This window comes from Thalassophryne amazonica, chromosome 4 (assembly GCF_902500255.1).
Source record: "Thalassophryne amazonica chromosome 4, fThaAma1.1, whole genome shotgun sequence".
In the NCBI taxonomy this organism is placed as follows: domain Eukaryota; kingdom Metazoa; phylum Chordata; class Actinopteri; order Batrachoidiformes; family Batrachoididae; genus Thalassophryne; species Thalassophryne amazonica.
In genome coordinates this window covers 48,189,502-48,212,032 of record NC_047106.1, presented here as the reverse complement: position 1 = coordinate 48,212,032, position 22,531 = coordinate 48,189,502, and the positions used below count along the sequence as shown (strand labels likewise).

Here is a 22,531-nt window from a genome sequence, read left to right as displayed (position 1 = left end):
GATTTCAGACGGCTGTCGGTTGCTTTTCAGTCGTGTGATTATCCGATTGTGATTGTGCATGAGCTGGACATGCCAGAACATGTCCTGGAAGGCTTCATCACGGCGTTGCTTTGCGCCAAGCGGCTGCACTGCGATGCGCGGTGGAGCAGCTTCTCTTTCCATGACAAAAACTCCTGTAACAGTGAAATGTGCCGTTCATTTTTAAACTGGACGCTGTCTTGATCCGGTATGTCATCTGACTAGCACAGGAATTGTGAAAAGACGTGGACATCAGCACTTTTCCGGCACATTAAGACAGACGTGCGGAGGAGTTCCACGCGTCGCGGTGCAGCCGCTCGGCGCAAAGCAACGCCGTGATGAAGCCTCACGGGACATGTTCTGGCATGTCCAGCTCATGCACAATCACAATCGGATATTCACACGACTGGAAAGCAACCGGAATCCGTCTGAAATCCACCTGAAAGCTGTCCTGAGAGACCAACACCGAGGTGGTTTTGTCCCACATAATGAACGGCTCCGTGGCGCGTCCCTCCGCTTTTCTTTCCATGAAAAACTCCCTTTTAACAGGAAGAAACCTCCAGCAGAACCAGGCTCAGGGAGGGGCAGTCCTCTGCTGGGACTGGTTGGGGCTGAGGGAGAGAACCAGGAAAAAGACATGCTGTGGAGGGGAGCAGAGATCGATCACTAATGATTAAATGCAGAGTGGTGCATACAGAGCAAAAAGAGAAAGAAACAGTGCATCATGGGAACCCCCCAGCAGTCTATGTCTATAGCAGCATAACTAAGGGATGGTTCAGGGTCACCTGATCCAGCCCTAACTATAAGCTTTAGCAAAAAGGAAAGTTTTAAGCCTAATCTTAAAAGTAGAGAGGGTGTCTGTCTCCCTGATCTGAATTGGGAGCTGGTTCCACAGGAGAGGAGCCTGAAAGCTGAAGGCTCTGCCTCCCATTCTACTCTTACAAACCCTAGGAACTACAAGTAAGCCTGCAGTCTGAGAGCGAAGCGCTCTATTGGGGTGATATGGTACTACGAGGTCCCTAAGATAAGATGGGACCTGATTATGCAAAACCTTATAAGTAAGAAGAAGAATTTTAAATTCTATTCTAGAATTAACAGGAAGCCAATGAAGAGAGGCCAATATGGGTGAGATATGCTCTCTCCTTCTAGTCCCCGTTAGTACTCTAGCTGCAGCATTTTTAATTAACTGAAGGCTTTTTAGGGAACTTTTCAGACAACCTGATAATAATGAATTACAATAGTCCAGCCTAGAGGAAATAAATGCATGAATTAGTTTTTCAGCATCACTCTGAGACAAGACCTTTCTGATTTTAGAGATATTGCGTAAATGCAAAAAAGCAGTCCTACATATTTGTTTAATATGCGCTTTGAATGACATATCCTGATCAAAAATGACTCCAAGATTTCTCACAGTATTACTAGAGGTCAGGGTAATACCATCCAGAGTAAGGATCTGGTTAGACACCATGTTTCTAAGATTTGTGGGGCCAAGTACAATAACTTCAGTTTTATCTGAGTTTAAAAGCAGGAAATTAGAGGTCATCCATGTCTTTATGTCTGTAAAACAATCCTGCAGTTTAGCTAATTGGTGTGTGTCCTCTGGCTTCATGGATAGATAAAGCTGGGTATCATCTGCGTAACAATGAAAATTTAAGCAATACCGTCTAATAATACTACCTAAGGGAAGCATGTATAAAGTGAATAAAATTGGTCCTAGCACAGAACCTTGTGGAACTCCATAATTAACTTTAGTCTGTGAAGAAGATTCCCCATTTACATGAACAAATTGTAATCTATTAGACAAATATGATTCAAACCACCGCAGCGCAGTGCCTTTAATGCCTATGGCATGCTCTAATCTCTGTAATAAAATTTTATGGTCAACAGTATCAAAAGCAGCACTGAGGTCTAACAGAACAAGCACAGAGATGAGTCCACTGTCCGAGGCCATAAGAAGATCATTTGTAACCTTCACTAATGCTGTTTCTGTACTATGATGAATTCTAAAACCTGACTGAAACTCTTCAAATAGACCATTCCTCTGCAGATGATCAGTTAGCTGTTTTACAACTACCCTTTCAAGAATTTTTGAGAGAAAAGGAAGGTTGGAGATTGGCCTATAATTAGCTAAGATAGCTGGGTCAAGTGATGGCTTTTTAAGTGATGGTTTAATTACTGCCACCTTAAAAGCCTGTGGTACATAGCCAACTAACAAAGATAGATTGATCATATTTAAGATCGAAGCATTAAATAATGGTAGGGCTTCCTTGAGCAGCCTGGTAGGAATGGGGTCTAATAAACATGTTGATGGTTTGGATCAATCAATCAATTTTTTTTATATAGCACCAAATCACAACAAACAGTTGCCCCAAGGCGCTTTATATTGTAAGGCAAGGCCATACAATAATTATGTAAAACCCCAACGGACAAAACGACCCCCTGGATGAAGTAACTAAATATATATATATATATATATATATATATATATATATATATATATATATATATATATATATATATATGTATATATGTATGTATGTATATATATATATGTATATATATATGTATATATGTATGTATGTATATATATATATGTATATATATATGTATGTATGTATGTATGTATATATATATATGTATATATATATATATATGTATGTATGTATGTATATATATATATGTATATATATTCTACATAAGCGGCGTGATGTGGTCCCACAGGTACTGGTTGTTTTTTTTATATTTCCTCCACATAAGCGGTGCAATGTGCTCAAAAGACACCGGTGCACGCACGAACTCTCGCACCGGGTTTGTGTTGGCCTGCCTGTCTGCGCAATGTTTCGTGGTGCGCTAATTTTGAACTGTTTTGCCATTTTCGTTCAAACGCCATCCAAACTTCACACTATGTGTGAAGGGGCCATTCCTGTGTACTTACTTTGGTCATGAACTTCATGAAGATATTTTTAATTTAACTGCTGGCAAATGTGTGGCTGATTTCAGTTGTCAGTGTAATATGTTTTGTTTTTTGTTTTTTTTGCTGATTTCAAAAATGCTAACACCATCATCAGTAATGAGTTGTTTCACAAGTATTGTACTGCATTTTATGGTGGCCAAATTCTTCCTGTGTACTCAAATGTAATTGAAAATGTTTATTGTGCTTGGAGAAAGGCTATATGTAAAGTCCGGCGTGTACCATATACCACACATTGTAATATTTTGCCATATCTTGCACATTGTATGAGTATTGAGCTGTATTTTGCAAAGCATTGTATAAAATTTATGTTTTAAGATGCATAATAGTGATAATGGTGTTTTAAGTACAATTAGCAGTTTGGTCTTTTAGGCTCCCGTTCCATAATTGGTGCAAACATGACATATCTTTTGTACAAGTTTCAGTGTGACATTAGTAGTGTTTGTGCGTCTTGGCAGTATAATTTTGATGAAGAGGTATTCAGACTTACACAACAAATTATAGAACTCAGGGAATAGGAATGTACAGTTATAATTACACACCTGTGTACAGGGTAAAGGCCGGGTGCTGTTTTTATTTATTTCTTTTTGGTGTATTTGTTCTATTTTATTCTAGAACTTTGTTTATAAAAGTTTGTGAATAAAGAAATAAAAACTTAGTACCCATCCATCTACATCTATAGAAAGCTCGAGGGGCGGGTCCTTTCCAGCTGCTTCCATAAAAGGCTGGACAGGGTGGCGTCAACTCTCTTCAGTCCTGTGGGACAGCTAATTTCATGAGTAGCGCCACCCACTGTTGCAGCTGTATTGTGACACTTGCCTACTTCCTGAATATAAAATGACCCCATTGTTTTCATGTGTATTTCCAAGAAAAAAAATGCCATCTCATAATTGGAACAAAACACTAAATCATTGTATGGCTCAGTCAGTGAACAGATCTCAACTGAGTGGAACAAATATGGCAAAAACTAAACATTGGGAGCGAATGCAATGGCAAGGATAAGTGGTATATATTGGTTCTTCCATATAAATGTAAGCACCCTGACTGCTGAATTCTGTATGATTTGCAGACTTGTTGTGGAGAGAATGTATAAGCAGCACAGCACTTCTTTGTGTGCAACGGTGCTCTCATACTGTATTCATAGGCTCATATCTTGATCTGTTTTCAAGAAACTGCATGGAACAACAACCTAGTTTAGGTTGATCGGACATATAAACACTATGCAATTACTGCCATTAGAGGTAATGTCTTTTCTAGGTATGGATTTTCAAAGGGTAAATTCTAAAAGTATATCAAAGGTCAGTATTTCTGCCTGCTTCCACTTATCATCTACAGTAATAGAAAGTGTATTAGAATGTGATAAAACTTGCTAAAAATCTAACATTGTTAAGTATAGAAGTAATTAATGTTTATGAGTTCAATGGTACAAATATTTTATGAGGTGAAAGCTGAATGGTATGTTCCAGCTTTCAGCGAATTAAATATTCGTTCCATTGAAAGAATGTAAAACCATTCATTATTTGTTTTATATAACAGCTAAAATAGATCCTTGTCATTTTATATTATAGAAACTTACAAAAAACAGAAAAGGGACTTACATTTTGGTACCTCTGTCAGAACGTCAGAAATTAATCCAGCTTTGGTGCATCACTGCTACTTTGACATCAACAATCCAACATGGCCTTTAAATAGGAGTCCAAAAATAATTCTGACGATGAAGTCCACCATGCCATGCATCAAATCGTCATCCATCAGCATAACAAATTCCGCCATGTTTGTTTTAAAGCAAAGCTTAAGCGCTGCCCCGGCTTGTGTGAGCGTGTATGCGGTGCGCGCTCACACAAGTGGGAAGGTGCTTGTGCGTGCATGTACTACCAAAAAAAGACTGTGTATTTCCTCAGTGCCGCAAAAAAAAAAATCACATCAGATGGCTTATAGCGCAGTGGATTTGTTGTGTGTGTGTGTGTGTGTGTGTGTGTGTGTGTGTGTGTGTGTGTGTGTGTGTGTGTGTGTGTGTGTGTGTGTGTGCGTGTGTACAACCCCTAGCAAAAATTATGGAATCACCGGCCTCGGAGGATGTTCATTCAGGTGTTTAATTTTGTAGAAAAAAAGCAGATCACAGACATGACACAAAACTAAAGTCATTTCAAATGGCAACTTTTGGCTTTAAGAAATCAGGAAAAACAATTGTGGCAGTCAGTAACGCATACTTTTTTAGACCAAGCAGAGGGAAAAAAATATGGAATCACTCAATTCTGAGGAAAAAATTATGGAATCATGAAAAACAAAAGAACGCTCCAACACATCACTAGTATTTTGTTGCACCACTTCTGGCTTTTATAACAGCTTGCAGTCTCTGAGGCATGGACGTAATGAGTGACAAACAGTACTCTTCATCAATCTGGCTCCAACTTTCTCTGATTGCTGTTGCCAGATTAGCTTTGCAGGTTGGAGCCTTGTCATGGACCTTCAACTTCCACCAAAGATTTTCAATTGGATTAAGACCATGACATTGACCCTATGTGTCTTTTTGCAAGGAATGTTTTCACAGTTTTTGCTCTATGGCAAGATGCATTATCATCTTGAAAAATGATTTCATCATCCTCAAACATCCTTTCAATTGATGGGATAAGAAAAGTGTCCAAAATATCAACATAAACTTGTGCATTTATTGATGATGTAATGACAGCCATCTTCCCAGTGCCTTTACCTGACATGCAGCCCCATATCATCAATGACTGTGGAAATTTAGATGTTCTCTTCAGGCAGTCATCTTTATAAATCTCATTGGAACGGCACCAAACAAAAGTTCCAGCATCATCACCTTGCCCAATGCAGATTCGAGATTCATCACTGAATATGACTTTCATCCAGTCATCCACAGTCCACGACTGCTTTTCCTTAGCCCATTGTAACCTTGTTTTTCTGTTTAGGTGTTAATGATGGCTTTCGTTTAGCTTTTCTGTATGTAAATCCCATTTCCTTTAGGCGGTTTCTTACAGTTCGGTCACAGACGTTGACTCCAGTTTCCTCCCATTCGTTCCTCATTTGTTTTGTTGTACATTTTCGATTTTTGAGACATATTGCTTTAAGTTTTCTGTCTTGACGCTTTGATGTCTTCCTTGGTCTACCAGTATGTTTGCCTTTAACAACCTTCCCATGTTGTTTGTATTTGGTCCAGAGTTTAGACGCAGCTGACTGTGAACAACCAACATCTTTTGCAACATTGTGTGATGATTTACCCTCTTTTAAGAGTTTGATAATCCTCTCCTTTGTTTCAATTGACATCTCTCGTGTTGGAGCCATGATTCATGTCAGTCCACTTGGTGCAACAGCTCTCCAAGGTGTGATCACTCCTTTTTAGATGCAGACTAACGAGCAGATCTGATTTGATGCAGGTGTTAGTTTTGGGGATGAAAATTTACAGGGTGATTCCATAATTTATTCCTCAGAATTGAGTGAGTCCATATTTTTTTCCCTCTGCTTGGTCTAAAAAAGTAACCGTTACTGACTGCCACAATTTTTTTTTCTTGATTTCTTATAGTGTTTCTTAAAGCCAGAAAGTTGCCATTTGAAATGACTTTAGTTTTGTGTCATGTCTGTGATCTGCTTTTTTTCTACAAAATTAAACAACTGAATGAACATCCTCCGAGGCCGGTGATTCCATAATTTTTGCCTGTGGTTGTATGTGCATGTGTGTGTAGGTGTGTGTGCATGTGTGTGTGCAGAGTGCAATGGTACTAAACGTATGGAACCAGATTTGCACTTTAAATGCAATGTAACACAAATGGGACGAATAATCCATGTCACGTGACATACTAAGCACCAAATAAATGACAAGGATCCAATCAGCCGTTATATAATAACTGATAATGTGGTCCATATTAGGAAGGTTCATGTCCATTCATAGTTACTTTGCACTCTTCTGATTCAGTCCACCACTGTGCATCAGTTGTTCCTCCACTCAGTCCTTGTTTAGCTCTTGATGTGTGAACCTGTTTGGATTGATTGATTGATTGATTGATTTATTTATTTATTTATTTTGGCTGACAGATGTTATTAGACACAAGAATGGTCCTGTAGCCGTAGTGCATTAGTGGACTATTTCCAAAATTGTTGAGAAGGGAGCAGGATGAATTGAAATGAAAAGAATGTAAAAGGGAAGTTGTGATAGCCAGAGCGAGTAACCTTTCAGCTAATGAGTGGTTTGTAGACTTCTCTTGCTGCTTTGGCCTTTACAGAGTTCAGAGGACATGTTTTAAATGTTTCTTTTCTTTTTTTTTTTTTTACATTTCTTTACCCTGAATGGGCTGGCTGAGGAACACTTGCACTTTCGCAGCAGTACGTTACCTTGTAGTCACATTGTTGGTTTGGAGGCCAGAACATGAGTCTTTAGAGCAATTGTACCTGCAATGCAACCATCAGAACTCATAATTATAGACAGGACAAGGTCAGTGTTAGTCTGTGTAGGTGCAAAGCCTTGTCTGCTTGTCAGGGGTTTTAGTCTCTCATGCTAAACTTCTTCTTATGATTAAAATGTAGATGAGTAGCAGTGTCACATTTTTTAAAAATGTGAATATTGTTTCCAACAGAAATATGCTGCAATGTTGAATAAACAAATGTTAAGGAATAATAGCATTATTAAATGAATTAATATTTTGTGTAGTACATATGTATAAGTGCTTCTTTGAAATGTTTGAGGCAAATCCTTTGCCTGAAGCCTTCATTTAATGCCGTAGTGCACACGTCAGGCCTATTTGTGATGCAGTAACGCTCCCACAAAAAACTGAGAAGACACGGAGCATGCGCACAGCCGTGTAAGGAACTAATCAGTGCAGAAGCTACAACTTTCCAAAGTGGCACACTGAGCAAAATAGTATTAACAGTAAAAAAAGTATTTTAAGAAAAAGAGGGTCTACACTGATCATCTGAAATAGACTCATTGCGTATTTAAAGCTAAGCTAAACTATGTGTCCATGTATTTCTAAAAAAAAAAAAATAATAATAATGTGCAGTTGAAGCAAATGAAGTTAAACTATTGAAAAAAATGCCTTTATTCTGAGTCATTTGGAGTTTTCATCAACGGGGTGCACAGTAGATTTAACTGTATTTTTCACAGGCTGTGTTCACGTTCACACGCAGCCTGTCTGACTGAGGATTTCGCTGACCAACTGCATTTACAGTCCAGTAAAGCTCCGAAGCACATAATGACGTGAAAAAAAATCAACAATTGCTTAGGAAAGCAGAGAGGGCTGGTGTCACAGACCGAATGGTCCCCCTAAAAATCGCCCCCCCGCCCCCCCGATGACGCGGTTCACGGATTAGCACCTTGTTTCTGCGTCAAACTGCACTCCAGTCATCATCTGTCTTAGCAACAGATATCTGAAGCTTTTGTACAACAATCATTTCCACATAAATTCAGCATTATTTCATCATAAAAGGCAGCGGAAGCGATCAGTGCACCGCGGCAAAAGGAGCTGCTAGCTGATTCGTTCACTGCACGTCGGACATTTCAAAGCGTCATGGAATTTTGCCTTGTTTCTGCTTAAAACTGACTTTAGAATGATTTAAGAGGTTTTACCTTTATCATCTGACGGTTAATAATCCCATTGATTCATTTGATTGCTTTGGGTGAAGAGACTCCATCTCAGACGTGCTGCTGTGGTCTGAAATGATGCATGCGCAGATGCAAAACGTGGACCGATTTTTAGGGGCAGACCATTCAGTCTACAACACCGGTACTCAGAATGTTCTGGCTGTGCACCCCATGTGGCTAGGTTATTTATATATATTTATATAGGGTGACCAAAAAAAAAAAACAACACAATGCTGGGGGTTGTTTTGGGTCACCCTGTATATGTGTGTGTTTATATATATATATATACATATATACAGGGTGACCCCAATTCCACTGAAGTTGGGACATTGTGTAAAATGTAAATAAATAAAGAATACAATGATTTGCAAATCCTCTTAAACCTATATTCAATTGAATACACCATAAACACAAGATATTTTTGTGTTTTTTCAGATATTTTTCAGATTGTTACCAGCGCTATGTTAAAAAGCCAGCATCTGTGATGGTATTGGGGTGTGTTAGTGCCCATGGCATGGGCAACTTACACGTCTGTGATGGCACCATCAATGCTGAAAGTTACATCCAGGTTTTGGAGCAACACATGCTGCCATCCAAGCAAGGTCTTTTTCAGGGACGTCCCTGCTTATTTCAGCAAGACAATGCCAAGCCACATTCTGCACGTGTTACAACAGTGTGGCTTCGTAGTACTAGACTGGCGTGCCTGCAGTCCAGACCTGTCGCCCATTGAAAATGTGTGGTGCATTATGAGGTGCAAAATACGACAACAGAGACCCTGGACTGTTGAACAACTGAAGTCGTACATCAAGCAAGAATGGGAAAGAATTTCACCTGCAAAGCTTCAACAATTGGTGTCCCAAACGCTTGTTAGAAGGAAAGGTGATGTAACACAGTGGTAAACATACCACTGTCCCAGAATTTTTTGAAACGTGTTGCAGGCATCCATTTCAAAATGAGCAAATATTTGCACAAAAACAATAAAGTCTATCAGTTTGAACATTAAATATCTTGTCTTTGTGGTGTATTCAACTGAATATAGGTTGAAAAGGATATGCAAATCATTGTATTCTGTTTTTATTTACATTTTACACAATGTCCCAACTTCATTGGAATTGGGGTTGTGTGTGTGTGTGTGTGTGTGTGTGTGTGTGTGTGTGTGTGTGTGTGTGTGTGTGTGTGTGTGTGTGTGTGTGTGCGCGCGCAAGGTTGGGTAGGATTATTTTGAAAGAATACATGTAGATTACATCTATGTATGTACATACATTTGGATTACTTGTAATCTGATTACTTTTGGATTACATTTCAAAGTAATCCTACCCAACCCTGTGTATGTGTGTGTGTGTGTGTCCCTCTATAATGTCCCTCTGTGTGTCCCTCGCCCCTCTATAATACTTTGTTACTGTACTTAAGTAGAATTCTGACATATCTGTACTTTGCTTTGTTATTTACATTTCTGGCGAATTTCACTTTTATTCCACTACATTTCCTCAATAAAATGTATATTTTTACTCCAATACATTACCCTTAACCATCTTCTTTACTCGTTAATACAGTATAAAAGTAGAAGAAATTCGATTGGGCAATGCAGTGGTGAATGTAAAGCCAGAACGCAGTGGTACGCTGTACCGGGAAGATGCAGTCCTCTACAACACAGGGGTGTGCCTTGGAAGCATCAAGTGCTGTTTTTGACATTAAACAAGTTTAAAAGACAAAAAAATAAAAGATGACAGGTTGAATCTGCGTCCCCGCTAAGGAAGACGAGACCGTGGAGGATGAAAAGGGGTTCATCTGCACTCTGGACTCCAAACGTGCACATCCTGATGCACACACACATATACACGGATTGACTCCCGCTGGAATCCAGCACAAGATCGGAGAGGAAAACTTACGAGGAAAACTTCAGTCCTGACAAAACTGGCCAGCGTGGCTGTTTCGTTTTATTTATTTTATTTGAAATTTTTGTGAAGAAGCACTGTGTAAAAGCGGTGCCGCGTTTTGGATTTGAGAGCACAAAGAGAACCACACTTGGTTGCTTTGCAGTGGTTGGTGGTGGTGATGCTTGCAAAGTTGTTGTTTTTTTTATTTTCCTTAAATTTGGCACAATTGTGTAGCTATAAATGACTGTTCTGTTCAACAAGAGCCTGACTTTCTTTTCATGTTGCCATTTCACTCTCCACTACTTGGTCCTTGGTTAATATGATGATTTAATATAACTGCTCACTTTTACTCAATACTTTTACTTAAAGTACATTTTATATGAGAAATTTACTTTTAATACTGAAGTACAGTAAATGTCAGATACTTTAAGACTTTTACTCAAGTAATATTTTTAAAGGAGACTTTAACTTTTACCAAAATATTTTTATGGTAAGATACTTGTACTTTCACTCAGTTATCACTTTGAGGTACTTTATACAAGACTACTCGGGTCCTCTAGCAGAGGTCTGAGAGTCTGAGGGTTCTGTGTAGTATCTTAGCTGTCACTAGGACTGCATTCTTCTCGACAGAGACATCTGATGTGCCTGTCTTTTTCTGGAGCCACTCTTCCAATTTGGGGCTTGCAGCTCCTAGTGCTCCTATAACATACACTTGGATCACTTTGGACTTTATCTTCCACATCTGCTCCAGTTACTCCTTCAGCTCTTGGTGCTTCTTGATTTTCTCGTGCTCCTTTTGTCTGATTTTGCTGTCAGCTGGGATTGCCACATCAATCACAACTGTGGTCTTCTTTCCCTTGTGAACCACCACTATGTCTGGTTGGTTGGCCAGCAGCTGCTTGCCCCACAGCACTTTGGCCCCGTCATTCTCAACCACCTTTGGTTTCATCTTCCATCGGGACTTAGGGACTTTTATGTGGCACGAATGTTCCTGTACATGATTCCTGGCACTTGCTTGTGTCTCTCAGTATACGATGTCCAAGCTTGCATCCTGCTGCCATGTGTTGGACTGTCTCTGGGGCATATTTGCACAGCCTGCAATTTGGGTTCTGTCGGTTGTGGTAGACTGATCTCAGAGGGCCTTTTATACTGTGTGTGAGTGTGTGTGTGTGTGGGGGGGGGGTCTCCCCGTGTGTGTGGATTTTCTCCGGATGCTCCAGTTTCCTCCCACATTTAAAGACATGCAGGTTAGGTGAATTGGAAACTTTATAATTGTCAAAAGAGGTCTTTTGCATTTAGAGTGGCCGTTGTTTTGGGGGGTGTTTGTGATTTCTCTACATTGATTACATACACCACAGTGGTCTGTAATCAACTTTTCTGCTGCATGGCTTTGCTTTGAACCTTGACCCAATCAAAGCAGTGCTTCGATCTACTGCTTCGTTGATTCATTATCTTAATTTTCCCCCAATAAAACCCTAAAGAGCATATGTCTGTGAGTATTATTTACCTTTTTTATGTTAAATCGACCTGTTAATGTCTTCTGAAGCAGTTGATAGATGTATTTTATAACTTAAAAATGAGACAGATGCTAACGCATTAGCATGTCTGGCATTTTTAGTGTTAAAGTTAGCATTAAATTTGAACTATTGGAGAAAAAATTATTCATAACCATCCCAAAGACATATCTTTATGTTCGGCTGCTTTCAGTAATGCTGGTATTTGGTTAGACTCTTTCTCTCCGATTGTTCTGTCTGAGTTACTTTCATTAGTCACTTCCTCCAAACCATCAACATGTCTGTTAGACCCCATTCCTACCAGGCTGCTCAAGGAAGCCCTACCGTTAATTAATGCTTCGATCTTAAATATGATCAATGTATCTTTATTACTTGGCTATGTACCACAGGCTTTTAAGGTGGCAGTAATTAAACCATTACTTAAAAAGCCATCAATTGACCCAGCTATCTTAGCTAATTATAGGCCAATCTCCAACCTTCCTTTTCTCTCAGAAATTCTTGAAAGGGTAGTTGTAAAACAGCTAACTGATCATCTGCAGAGGAATGGTTTATTTGAAGAGTCTGTCAGGTTTCAGAATTCATCATAGTACAGAAACAGCATTAGTGAAGGTTACAAATGATCTTCTTATGGCCACAGACAGTGGACTCATCTCTGTGCTTGTCCTGTTAGACCTCAGTGCAGCTTTTGATACTGTTGACCATAAAATTTTATTACAGATATTAGAGCATGCCATAGGTATTAAAGGCACTGCGCTGCAGTGGTTTGAATCATATTTATCTAATAGATTACAATTTGTTCATGTAAATGGGGAGGCTTCTTCACGGACTAAGGTTAATTATGGAGTTCCACAAGGGTCAAAATGAGACATCCTGCGCAGACGTGAAGCAGCCGGCTGAGCTCAGCTCAGAGGTATGGAGTGACATTCATGCCAAAATGTCTGAAAGGAAATGCTTTTGCCAAAAACTACAGATTTTGTTTATTTTTATTTATGTCCAGAGATCAATGATCCAGTGATCAATTTCATATTTTACTTTAAGACTCAATAAAATACATAGAAAACCTGTAAAGCCTACTTTTAGTACACAGAAAATTCACAAGAGGTATTGATAAGGGAATCGATAAGGAACCGGATCGATAAGCAGAATCGATAATGCCATTGATATCGATAAAATCTTATCAATACCCATCCCTATGCAGGACTTTGCTCTAACTCCCACATTAGAAAGTTCCTCCCTGGAGAGATGTTGTAGACATAGCTACAATCAGTTTCAATGTGCAGAATAATTACAAGGTCCCACCTTGTCCTGATACCCAACTGTTTTCACACTAGACTTGTTCATCTTTTTCAGCCTGGCTGCATGAGTATAGGAAACCCAAACACCGTGTATTCAAACCACTCGGTTTGTGGAGGCAGGAGGGGCCCAGCTTTGTCTATTAAAGAAAGGTCACCATCACTGCATTTTGCCATAAGAGGAAGTAGTTTACAGGGTTTTTGTTTTTAAAAGGTTATGCAATTGCTGTTCTGAAACAGCTCCTTTGTAGAATCAGGCATCTGCATAATGACATTTTGAAATAAATATAAAATTAATTAGGGAACTTTGACTTCAGCAAAAAAGAAAATCAGTTCTTGAAAGTTCATCAGGAAAAGAAAAGCAAGCATCTCCTTGCCAAAGGTCTTTGTACTGGAGCAATAAAAAGGTTTTAAATAGTGTATTGCCCCCACAGACTCTAAATTGGAGCCCAGACACATTCATAATGCTCGATCTGAATCCACCTAGCAAAGGTTTTATAACTTGGATGATTACACAAAGATTAGTGGATGTTTTATTGACCCAGTGTGCTGACTGCATAAAAAGCTTATATGAATATTGTTTTGTCCAAAACTACTGAGCCCATATTGTTTCTCAAAGCACTGATAGGAAAGGACAATTAAGAATGCTCCAGATGTGCCATATTTCTTTTTTAATGAGAAAGTGTTCAATAATAAGTTTTCCTCGGGACATTTAGTGCTTCACAACAGCACAAAGAATAATGACAGCCAAATGTGTTTCTGAAATACTCACAGAATTTAAGGATTTCGATTATACAGTGGTTTTTGTTTTTTAATGTGTTTGCGTGTGCAGGTGGGGAGGTGACCAAGCCACGGTTTACTCAGTATTTCCGGGGCAGCCTATCAGGACTGACCATCCGACCTGGCAAGATCGAGAGTCAGAAAGTCATTTCCTGTCTGCAGGCTTGCAAAGAAGGATTAGATATCAACTCGCTGGAGAGCCTGGATAAGAGCATCAAGGTACATGTGGTCGTGCACACGCGCGCACACACACACACACACACACACACACACCCCAATGTGCACAGAGTCATCCAGAAAGGAGCAAAAGCTTGAAACATTTTTCAAATAATCTAACTTGAGTTATTCTAAACACACCAAGGGCTATCTTCCACCTGGTGCAAAGCACGCAGGGCTATTGCTAGGTGATACACTTGTCACTTTTTATGTCCAGCACCTTCATCCTATCAATCATGAGAGCACTTCTGCTCTTGTGCTGTAGAATGCAGTACTTCGGCCATCTGCTAAAATTTAAGTATTTTAATTGCTTATAAGATTTCCATCCACTGCATTTAGAGTGAATGAGTCAGAGCAGAAATATGTTTTTTTGTTGCCAGTTCTTCTGTCGTGGCTATTTCTAAATGCATCAGTGTTTTTGCATGTGTTGTGTGAATTTGTAGCAGATATGTTATCAAATGAGATTGTTGCATGTGCTGTACATTGCATTTGTTTGTGTTCTGCATTATGTTTTCTGCATTTCCTCTTAATTTGGAAGTTTTGTGGCTTTTCTTGGCCGCTGTATGTTCACTTCAGTTCCATGGTCCTATTCTGCGCTACTGCACATAGCTATGGACCGAGTGTATATGTGTGTGATGAACCCACTTATGTAAGATGCATCTGAGTGTTGCTCTTTTTAAATGCAGTGCTACACAGTGCTAGATTTTAGACATGATTTTAGATGGTCTCAAGCCCAAACACTTTCACGCGACGAAAAAAGTCATTGATCCATTGCATCACCGGACTACATCTCATTTTTAGACTAATGCTCCCATGGGGCATTCATGAGTGTAAGTATATTTGGTGTTGACGGAAAAGTGAAACTATTAACTACACTGGGTGGAAACTAATAATAACACCCGTGCTGTAGGTGGAAGCCATGACTCAGATCTCAGTAATCACAGAGGATAGAGAGCAAATTTGTAGCTTGAAATACTCAGACCTGAACTGCTTACTTCCTGTAGGTTTGACCTTTTCACTCTGATCAAATATCATGTTGTTGTGTTTCAGTAAAACGGTTAGCACAATTGTTGCATTTACCAAATATAAAGAATCACAATTAAATGTAGTGCAGAAGTCCCGCCTATTCCAATTAATGGTGATGTGGTGGTGGGGGCTGTAATGGTGCTGGAGTATATCCCAGAGGTCATTGAGCGAGAAGCGCAGTATACCCTGGACAGGCCACCAGTCTATCACAGGGCTATGACAAACACATTCACACCTGTGGTCAGTTTACAGTCACTAGTTCACCTAACTGGCATGTCTTTAGACTTTGGAGGAATGTACAGCATCTGCAGGGAACCCACACAAACACGGGGAGATCCTGTTAACCACCAAGCCACCTCACTGTCTGAAATGGGTTTTGGATGTTGAAAATAATTTCACACCAAAAACAAAAGGATACAGTGAACTAAATAAGAAGTTCAAAAATCTGCTTCTCTTGTGACAGCAGTTTATGTACAGAGCTGGTTTAAAAAAAATACTTTTTTTCAAAAAAATCATGATTTTTTTTTTTCAATTTAAATCAATTTTTATTGATTTAAATAGACTTTTTCATTTTTTATTTATTTCACTCTTCTAAATGAGACTATACAAATAATATTAGTTAAAATCTTTATTAACATGTTCAATTATAAAAGTGCACATACGACATGTACAAGTACCATTAATTAATGTTACCATTAATTAATGGTACTGATTTAATATTTCGGTGATGTTTTAAGTACAGATTTCTAATATATATATATATATATATATATATATATATATATATATATATATATATATATATATATTTGATGATTTTTTTTAAACAGCGATTCAAATCATGATTTAAATCATACCAGCCCTTCATGCATATTACAGGAAAGATTTAGTTTGTCTGAATGTTGGCTCCATGTTGCTGGACATGCTACATTTCTGTTTATTTATAATAAAATTACACTTCTCATTCAGTGTTTCTGAATTTACACTCACCATATGAAACAAGAACCATGCTGCTGTGTTTGTTTTTTTTGGGGGGGGTTCTAACATTCTCTCAGAGCTTGTTTTCTGACATGCACATTGAAATAGAAGCTGTGCATGAAGACGACATGGACACACACATTGATGCATATCCAGCAGACTCTGAGGGTGCAGTTTATTTAAATCGGAACAGCTAAATCACTAAAAAAAACTCTCCTGACACCTTCACCTTATACTCTCTCCCTTCTGCCAGCTAATCAATCACCCTGCACCGTGAAAGATTGAGGGCAGGGAAGACCGATGGGGGTTTTTGCCGACCCAGTGCCATCCCCTGTACCCGCCCACTATCTCGCTTTAACCTTTGTAGCTCAAGTTCTTTCACTGTAGTGCAGCAGAGCAATCTCTGCCAGCCTTTTGTGGGGTGGAAGCAGGATGAGCTGGGGGAGGAGTGAAAGAAGAACAACCTCTTTTGGGACAGATTAGTCTGTCTTTTAAAAGCTGTTTCATTTTCTTTTTTAGCCGTGCACTTGTCTGCTTCCTATAAGCTTGCGGGAGGTTTAAAGAGTGCATTTAGCCTAGCAGGTGGAGGCCCGGCACAGCACAATCAGAGGAGAATAGCACGCTGGAAGGAGCAACATGGCGACAGACAACAGGAGATGAGAGGAGACAGAAAGTAACTGACAGAGAGAGGGAGTGCACGGAGAGCCCTATGGAGAGCCAAAATACTGCCGCTGCGAGGGAATTTTCAGAAATAGAGGGAAGCTCACCGCGGTTCTAGTAGGAGACCAAGAAACTTACTTTAAAGGAGGAAAGACCTTGAATCCACAGACATTTCATAAACAGAATTTAGAGTGGGTAGCTCAACAAGCAGTTGGGCTTCCACTATGCAGAGTAAGAAGTAAGCCCTATATAGTCCCTGAGGCCCGGTCATGCTGGTGCTTGTGTCCAGAGTTCGTAGCATGAAGTGGATGAGAGTCTGCAACTCCTCCTGGATGGAACACCAGTGCCGTGAAGGCCCCTGATATTGCTGCACAGATCTAATTAATTTTCAGTAAATATGTTGACTGAATTCAAAATGCAATCCCGATGCCAATTTTAAGAACTGTTCAGCCTTCACCGAGGTGTTCCAGCACTCTTCTAGTTTCTCAAAGTGAAGCGATTGCTGCGGCGGAGGCAGTCTAATGGGATTAATTCATCATGGAAGTTTTAAGTCTGTGTAAACAGATGCAAGCGATTCCCAAACAAGTCCTCGTGCCTTCCTAGTTTGCATCTTTCACAACTCTATCCACATCGGCTAATTCCGAGAAGATCAAACTGGGAAATCTCTGCTACAGTCAGTGAAACTGATCCAGGAGCTTTCTTAGGGGAAAATATACTTAAATATCTAAATACTGTAGCTTCTTTTGCAGGGATGCAGACCAGTTCAGTAAAAAAAAAAAAAAAAAAAAAAAAAAAAAAATCAATTAGAAACAAAATGTTCAAATTGACAATTCAGAGTTTTCCTTAAATTAAAAGGAGACAGATGTCAGATGGGTGGTGACAACTTACAGGATGCAGGAGTCTATATGAGCACCAATACTGAAGTGAACACATGCATTTTCTGTGATTTTTAAAACTTATGGAGTTCTCTTTTAAAGAGGGGAATTTTTTTTGTACTCCCACTTCAAATCAGCTGAAATGCCTCACGCATTCTCCTGGGAGATTTTATATGTGATGCACTAAAGCCATATCACATACTTCACACTTTGAGAGGATTAAGCAGAATGTCACAACAGTTGGCAGGCTTTTAAAATCTGAATGACTTCATTACTCAGATATTTGTTTGTTTTTTTTCTGTGCCTTCTGTGAGTCTTTTTCTTTCATTTGTGACTTTATATATAGTTCCTGAAAATCAACAAAAACACAGAAAATTTATTTACTTGTATAGCTGTTTTGACATGCCTACATTAGCAGGACATACAAATGTAGTACAGACATCTCATGTAAATAAACTTTTTTTGTTGGTTTGTTGTGTTTGTTTTTTGGTCTTTCTTCAGTTCCACTTTAATCCAGCCCAGTCCATCCTGGTAATGGAGGGAGAAGACATGGAGAAAATGAATGCTGCTGTGAGAAAGGTTTCTTACATAAACTCACGCCAGTTTCCCACACCAGGAGTCCGACGTCTGCACATCTCTACTGCTGTCCAGTGCGTATAACAGCTGTTTGGTTTTTTTTTTGTTTTGTTTTTTTTTTCCATGTCATCCTTTTACGAATTTGAAATCTTTATCCAGAATCCGATTTGGATCTGGATCACCTCCAAAATTTAATGGAGTCTTCCATGGCCTAATGTGTATCCGTGGTGAAAATTTGGTGAGAATCCATGAAGTAGTTTTGACGTAATCCTTCAAAGATTATATAATATTTATATTTTCCTGTGCCGCCGCGCCGCGTCGGCTGCGTCCCGACGCGCGGACCCGTCCGCACGTCTTTCATTAAAAAAATCTCCTTTAACAGTGGAATATCCGGATAAAATGCTGAAACCGACTTCTTCTGAAACTTCTCTGTTCTCTCACGACGTCCTGGATCAATAGAGCCTGAAATGTGGAGGTTTTCAGCTTGAACAGGCTGACGACAGCGGCTGAGAGCGCTGAGCGACGTCTCGCACCGTGGGAAGTCCTTAAAGCGACAGTATCACCTCAAAATCTCTCATCAGCCGTTAAAATTTTCACTGAAAACCAGCTTAATTTTTCGAACCGTGTCCACTTCGATGTGTCTCACAGGTTTAGAAAAAATTTTGATCAAACAACGCGCCAGTCTCTCAGCAACTTCTCAGACAAAGGAATTCCGACGAGGGGCTGGACGACTCCTCCCACAAGGAGTGCTCACAGGCGAATGACGTCACCGACAGGCGTGGAAAAACTCACGCATGCGCACGAGGGTTCAAGCATGTCTGACGTAAAAACATATGAATGAAATCCATATAGTTTTTGAAAAAAATAAAAAGGACCGTTACTTTATTGACAGCCCTCGTATGCTGCTCCACACTCCAGGCATTCTTTGGCTCCAGCTCCGTGTTTGCAACTGCTCCACTACAGTGCCTTAAAATGTCATCGTAGTCACACAACGCTGTGGGATTCAATGCGTCTTTTTGTGAATATGATGCATTCAAGCAGCGCTCTGCTTGCCCAGGAACACCTCTGATTTTCCTTGTCACGTTTTCGTTTTGGTTAATTTTATTTTAGTTTTACTTGCAAACTTTAGATTTTCAAACTTTTTGTTTAAGGTACTTTGGCAAAAGTTCTGTGACTTTATCTATGAAATTAGCTTGGTGATTAATTTAGTAAGGCTTAATTTAATCTTAATTTTAAACACCATAATTTAGCTTCCTAAGATTTGAGCTAAATTGTTAGCTTTCATTGACTTAAGATGATGTTGAATTTTGCTCATGGAGGTTTCAGGAATCTTTTTTTTTTTCAGCTTTTTCTGCCTTTAGATAAATATGTAACTTTATCTGACATTTGCAAGGTCTCCTCGAATTTCCCGAGTAAGTATGACAGACCAAGTTAGGACAGCAGTAGGGACGGTTGCAGTTCCATGTTCCATGTTTTGATCCATCAGAATTGCGTTCCTTTGTTTGGCAGTTGATTATTGCAAACGCTCATGCATCATGACGACAATGTATATGTCAAAAACAACTGTATTGATGCTGAAAATGTGTGTAAACCTACATTTTTTCCACATGGAAAACTGATCTGGTGTCACTGACCGAACGGTCCCCCCTAAAAATCGATACCCCTGCCGTCACTGCGCATGCGTCATTTTGGAGCACCATCAGCCGCAGTTCACTGATTTTCACCTCGTTTCTGCTTCAAACTGCACTCCAGTCATCTATCAGCGACAGATATCTGAAGCTTTTGTACAACAATCATCTCCACATAAATTCAGCATTATTTCATACTACAAGCTTGGAGCGTGACAGAGGCACGTCGGAGGCTGACGTGCTGCTACACCTATGTCATTTCAGAACATCAGCAGCAATTCACCGACTATCGCCTCGTTTCTGCTTAAAACTGACTTTAGAATGATTTAAAAGGTTTTACTTTGTCATCTGTTAGTTAATAATCACATTATTCCCTTTGATCAATTTGAGTGTAGAGAGTCTGACTCTGAGTCTGACTCAGACATGCTGCTGTGGCGCTCTGATCGCTCACCCATCTTTTATTATAAAATAATGCTGAATTTATGTGGAAATGATTGTTGTACAAAACCTTCAGATATCTGTCGCTGAGATAGATGATGATTGGAGTGCAGTTTTAAGGAGAAACAAGGAGATACAGTAATATATGAATTGCTGCTGATGCTCTGAAATGACACATGCTCATTGAAGGCAGGGGGACCAATTTTTAGGGGGGACCATTTGGTCGGTCACAATTAACCAGCATTTGCCGACAGCTCTGTTTCCACCCAGTGGTTCGGGTCGGTACTGTACGGTGTGGTGCCGGTCAGAAACAGAGTAATTTAACATTATTTTATTTTTTTATTTTCATTTTTATCTTGGTGGACCATTTTCATTGTGTACAGAATGCTGATGAGTCGACTGGCTGTGGTAAATGCTGCTGTGAATGAATGGAGTGCTGTGACTCTTTAAATTTTAAAGTGTTGAGCAGCTGCTTTCAGGTCCACTGATCAGACCTGATCAGGTCATCACAGACCGGAATAATAAAATGCTGTGATGATTTAAACTTTTAAAACGCCACTCAACCGTGATCAGGTGTGATCTGAATGAAGCGCTGTGTGATCTGTCGGTGTGCTGATCACCGACAGCGACTGTGCTTTAAACAGTGTTTAAACATGTTTAAATGTTTAAACAGTGCATTAATCAGGCGTGACCACACCCGATTTATCAGGTCATCTGATGGTCACACCGACAGCGACAGCTCTTTAAAGAGTTACAGCGCATCAGTCATGTGTGATCGCCCTGATTGATCGATCAGGTTGTCTGATGATCACAGCGACAGCACTTTAAAGAGTTACAGCGCATTAATCAGGTGTGATCACCCTGATTGATCGATCAGGTCGTCTGATGATCACACCGACAGCGATGATGCTTTAAAGAGTTACAGCGCATTAATCAGGTGTGATCACCCTGATCAATTGATCAGGTTGTCTGATGATCACACCACAGCGACGATGCTTTAAAAGTTTAAATCATCACAGCGCTTCAGTGTATTCAGAGCACGACACTGGCATCCTCTGAGAAATGCACCTGGAGCAGACAAACCACAGAGGCACTTGCTTTAAAATGATACGTTTCCAGCCATGAATTAAAGTATTTCCAGACATCATTTTCAAAAAATCAGGAGCTTTATGTGGATTCATGTCCTTCTGTGATGGTGAATTGAACTGAAATGAACAGGTCATACATACAATACAATAGTTAATAATCAGTGGCCAGCATTAATGGATGTATTTAGACTTATGAGTAAATTACAAGAAACGTCTGCCAACAATTACATAACTTACCAACAACTTCTGTCCAGCATGTGTGGGACGTATGAGTCACACGCTGGCATACGTTGAAAATGTTCAGCATGCCAGTACATCAGGGAGCTTCAGCGTGCTTCAGCATGCTCTTAAGTCATAAAAAAACCTTACTCTTAATAGCAGGAGGTGGTAAAATCACAAATCAGAATTTCAATACATCCACTTGGGAAATGATTCACAATATTAATACCAGCATTTTGGCATCAAAATTAATCCTATATCTTGAAAATAACCCCCCACCCCTTGAATGTAACAAAGTATGGTCTATTTTCAATTATCTGGCTATTCCGCTATGTGTAAAGTTTGTCCATGCTCTTCAAAAACTTTATAAACACAATTTTTTCACAAAGGTTTTATTTCAGTCACACTGTGTGAATAACAGAACTTGGGAGGAGGCCATGCTCTTCAAAAACTTTAAAAACATAAACCATTGTCAAAGGTTTTATTTCAGTCACACTGTGTGAATAACAGAACTTGGGAGGAGGCCAGGCTCTTCAAAAACTTTAAAAACATAAACCATTGTCAAAGGTTTTATTTCAGTCACACTGTGTGAATAACAGAACTTAGGAGGAGGCCATGCTCTTCAAAAACTTTAAAAACATAAACCATTGTCAAAGGTTTTATTTCAGTCACACTGTGTGAATAACAGAACTTGGGAGGAGGCCATGCTCTTCAAAAACTTTAAAAACATAAACCATTGTCAAAGGTTTTATTTCAGTCACACTGTGTGAATAACAGAA

At 39.5% G+C, this 22,531-nt stretch overlaps 1 protein-coding gene across 1 annotated transcript in view; it reads left to right on the top strand.

Moving 5' to 3' along the window:
- Positions 1-22,531, top strand: part of LOC117508169 (calsyntenin-2-like) — a 1,041,373-nt gene that overhangs the window by 953,225 nt on the left and 65,617 nt on the right. The window contains exons 10-11 of the mRNA XM_034167838.1: positions 14,101-14,267; positions 18,305-18,453. Coding sequence (XP_034023729.1) covers positions 14,101-14,267; positions 18,305-18,453 — 316 coding nt within the window. The remainder of the gene's footprint in view (positions 1-14,100; positions 14,268-18,304; positions 18,454-22,531) is intronic.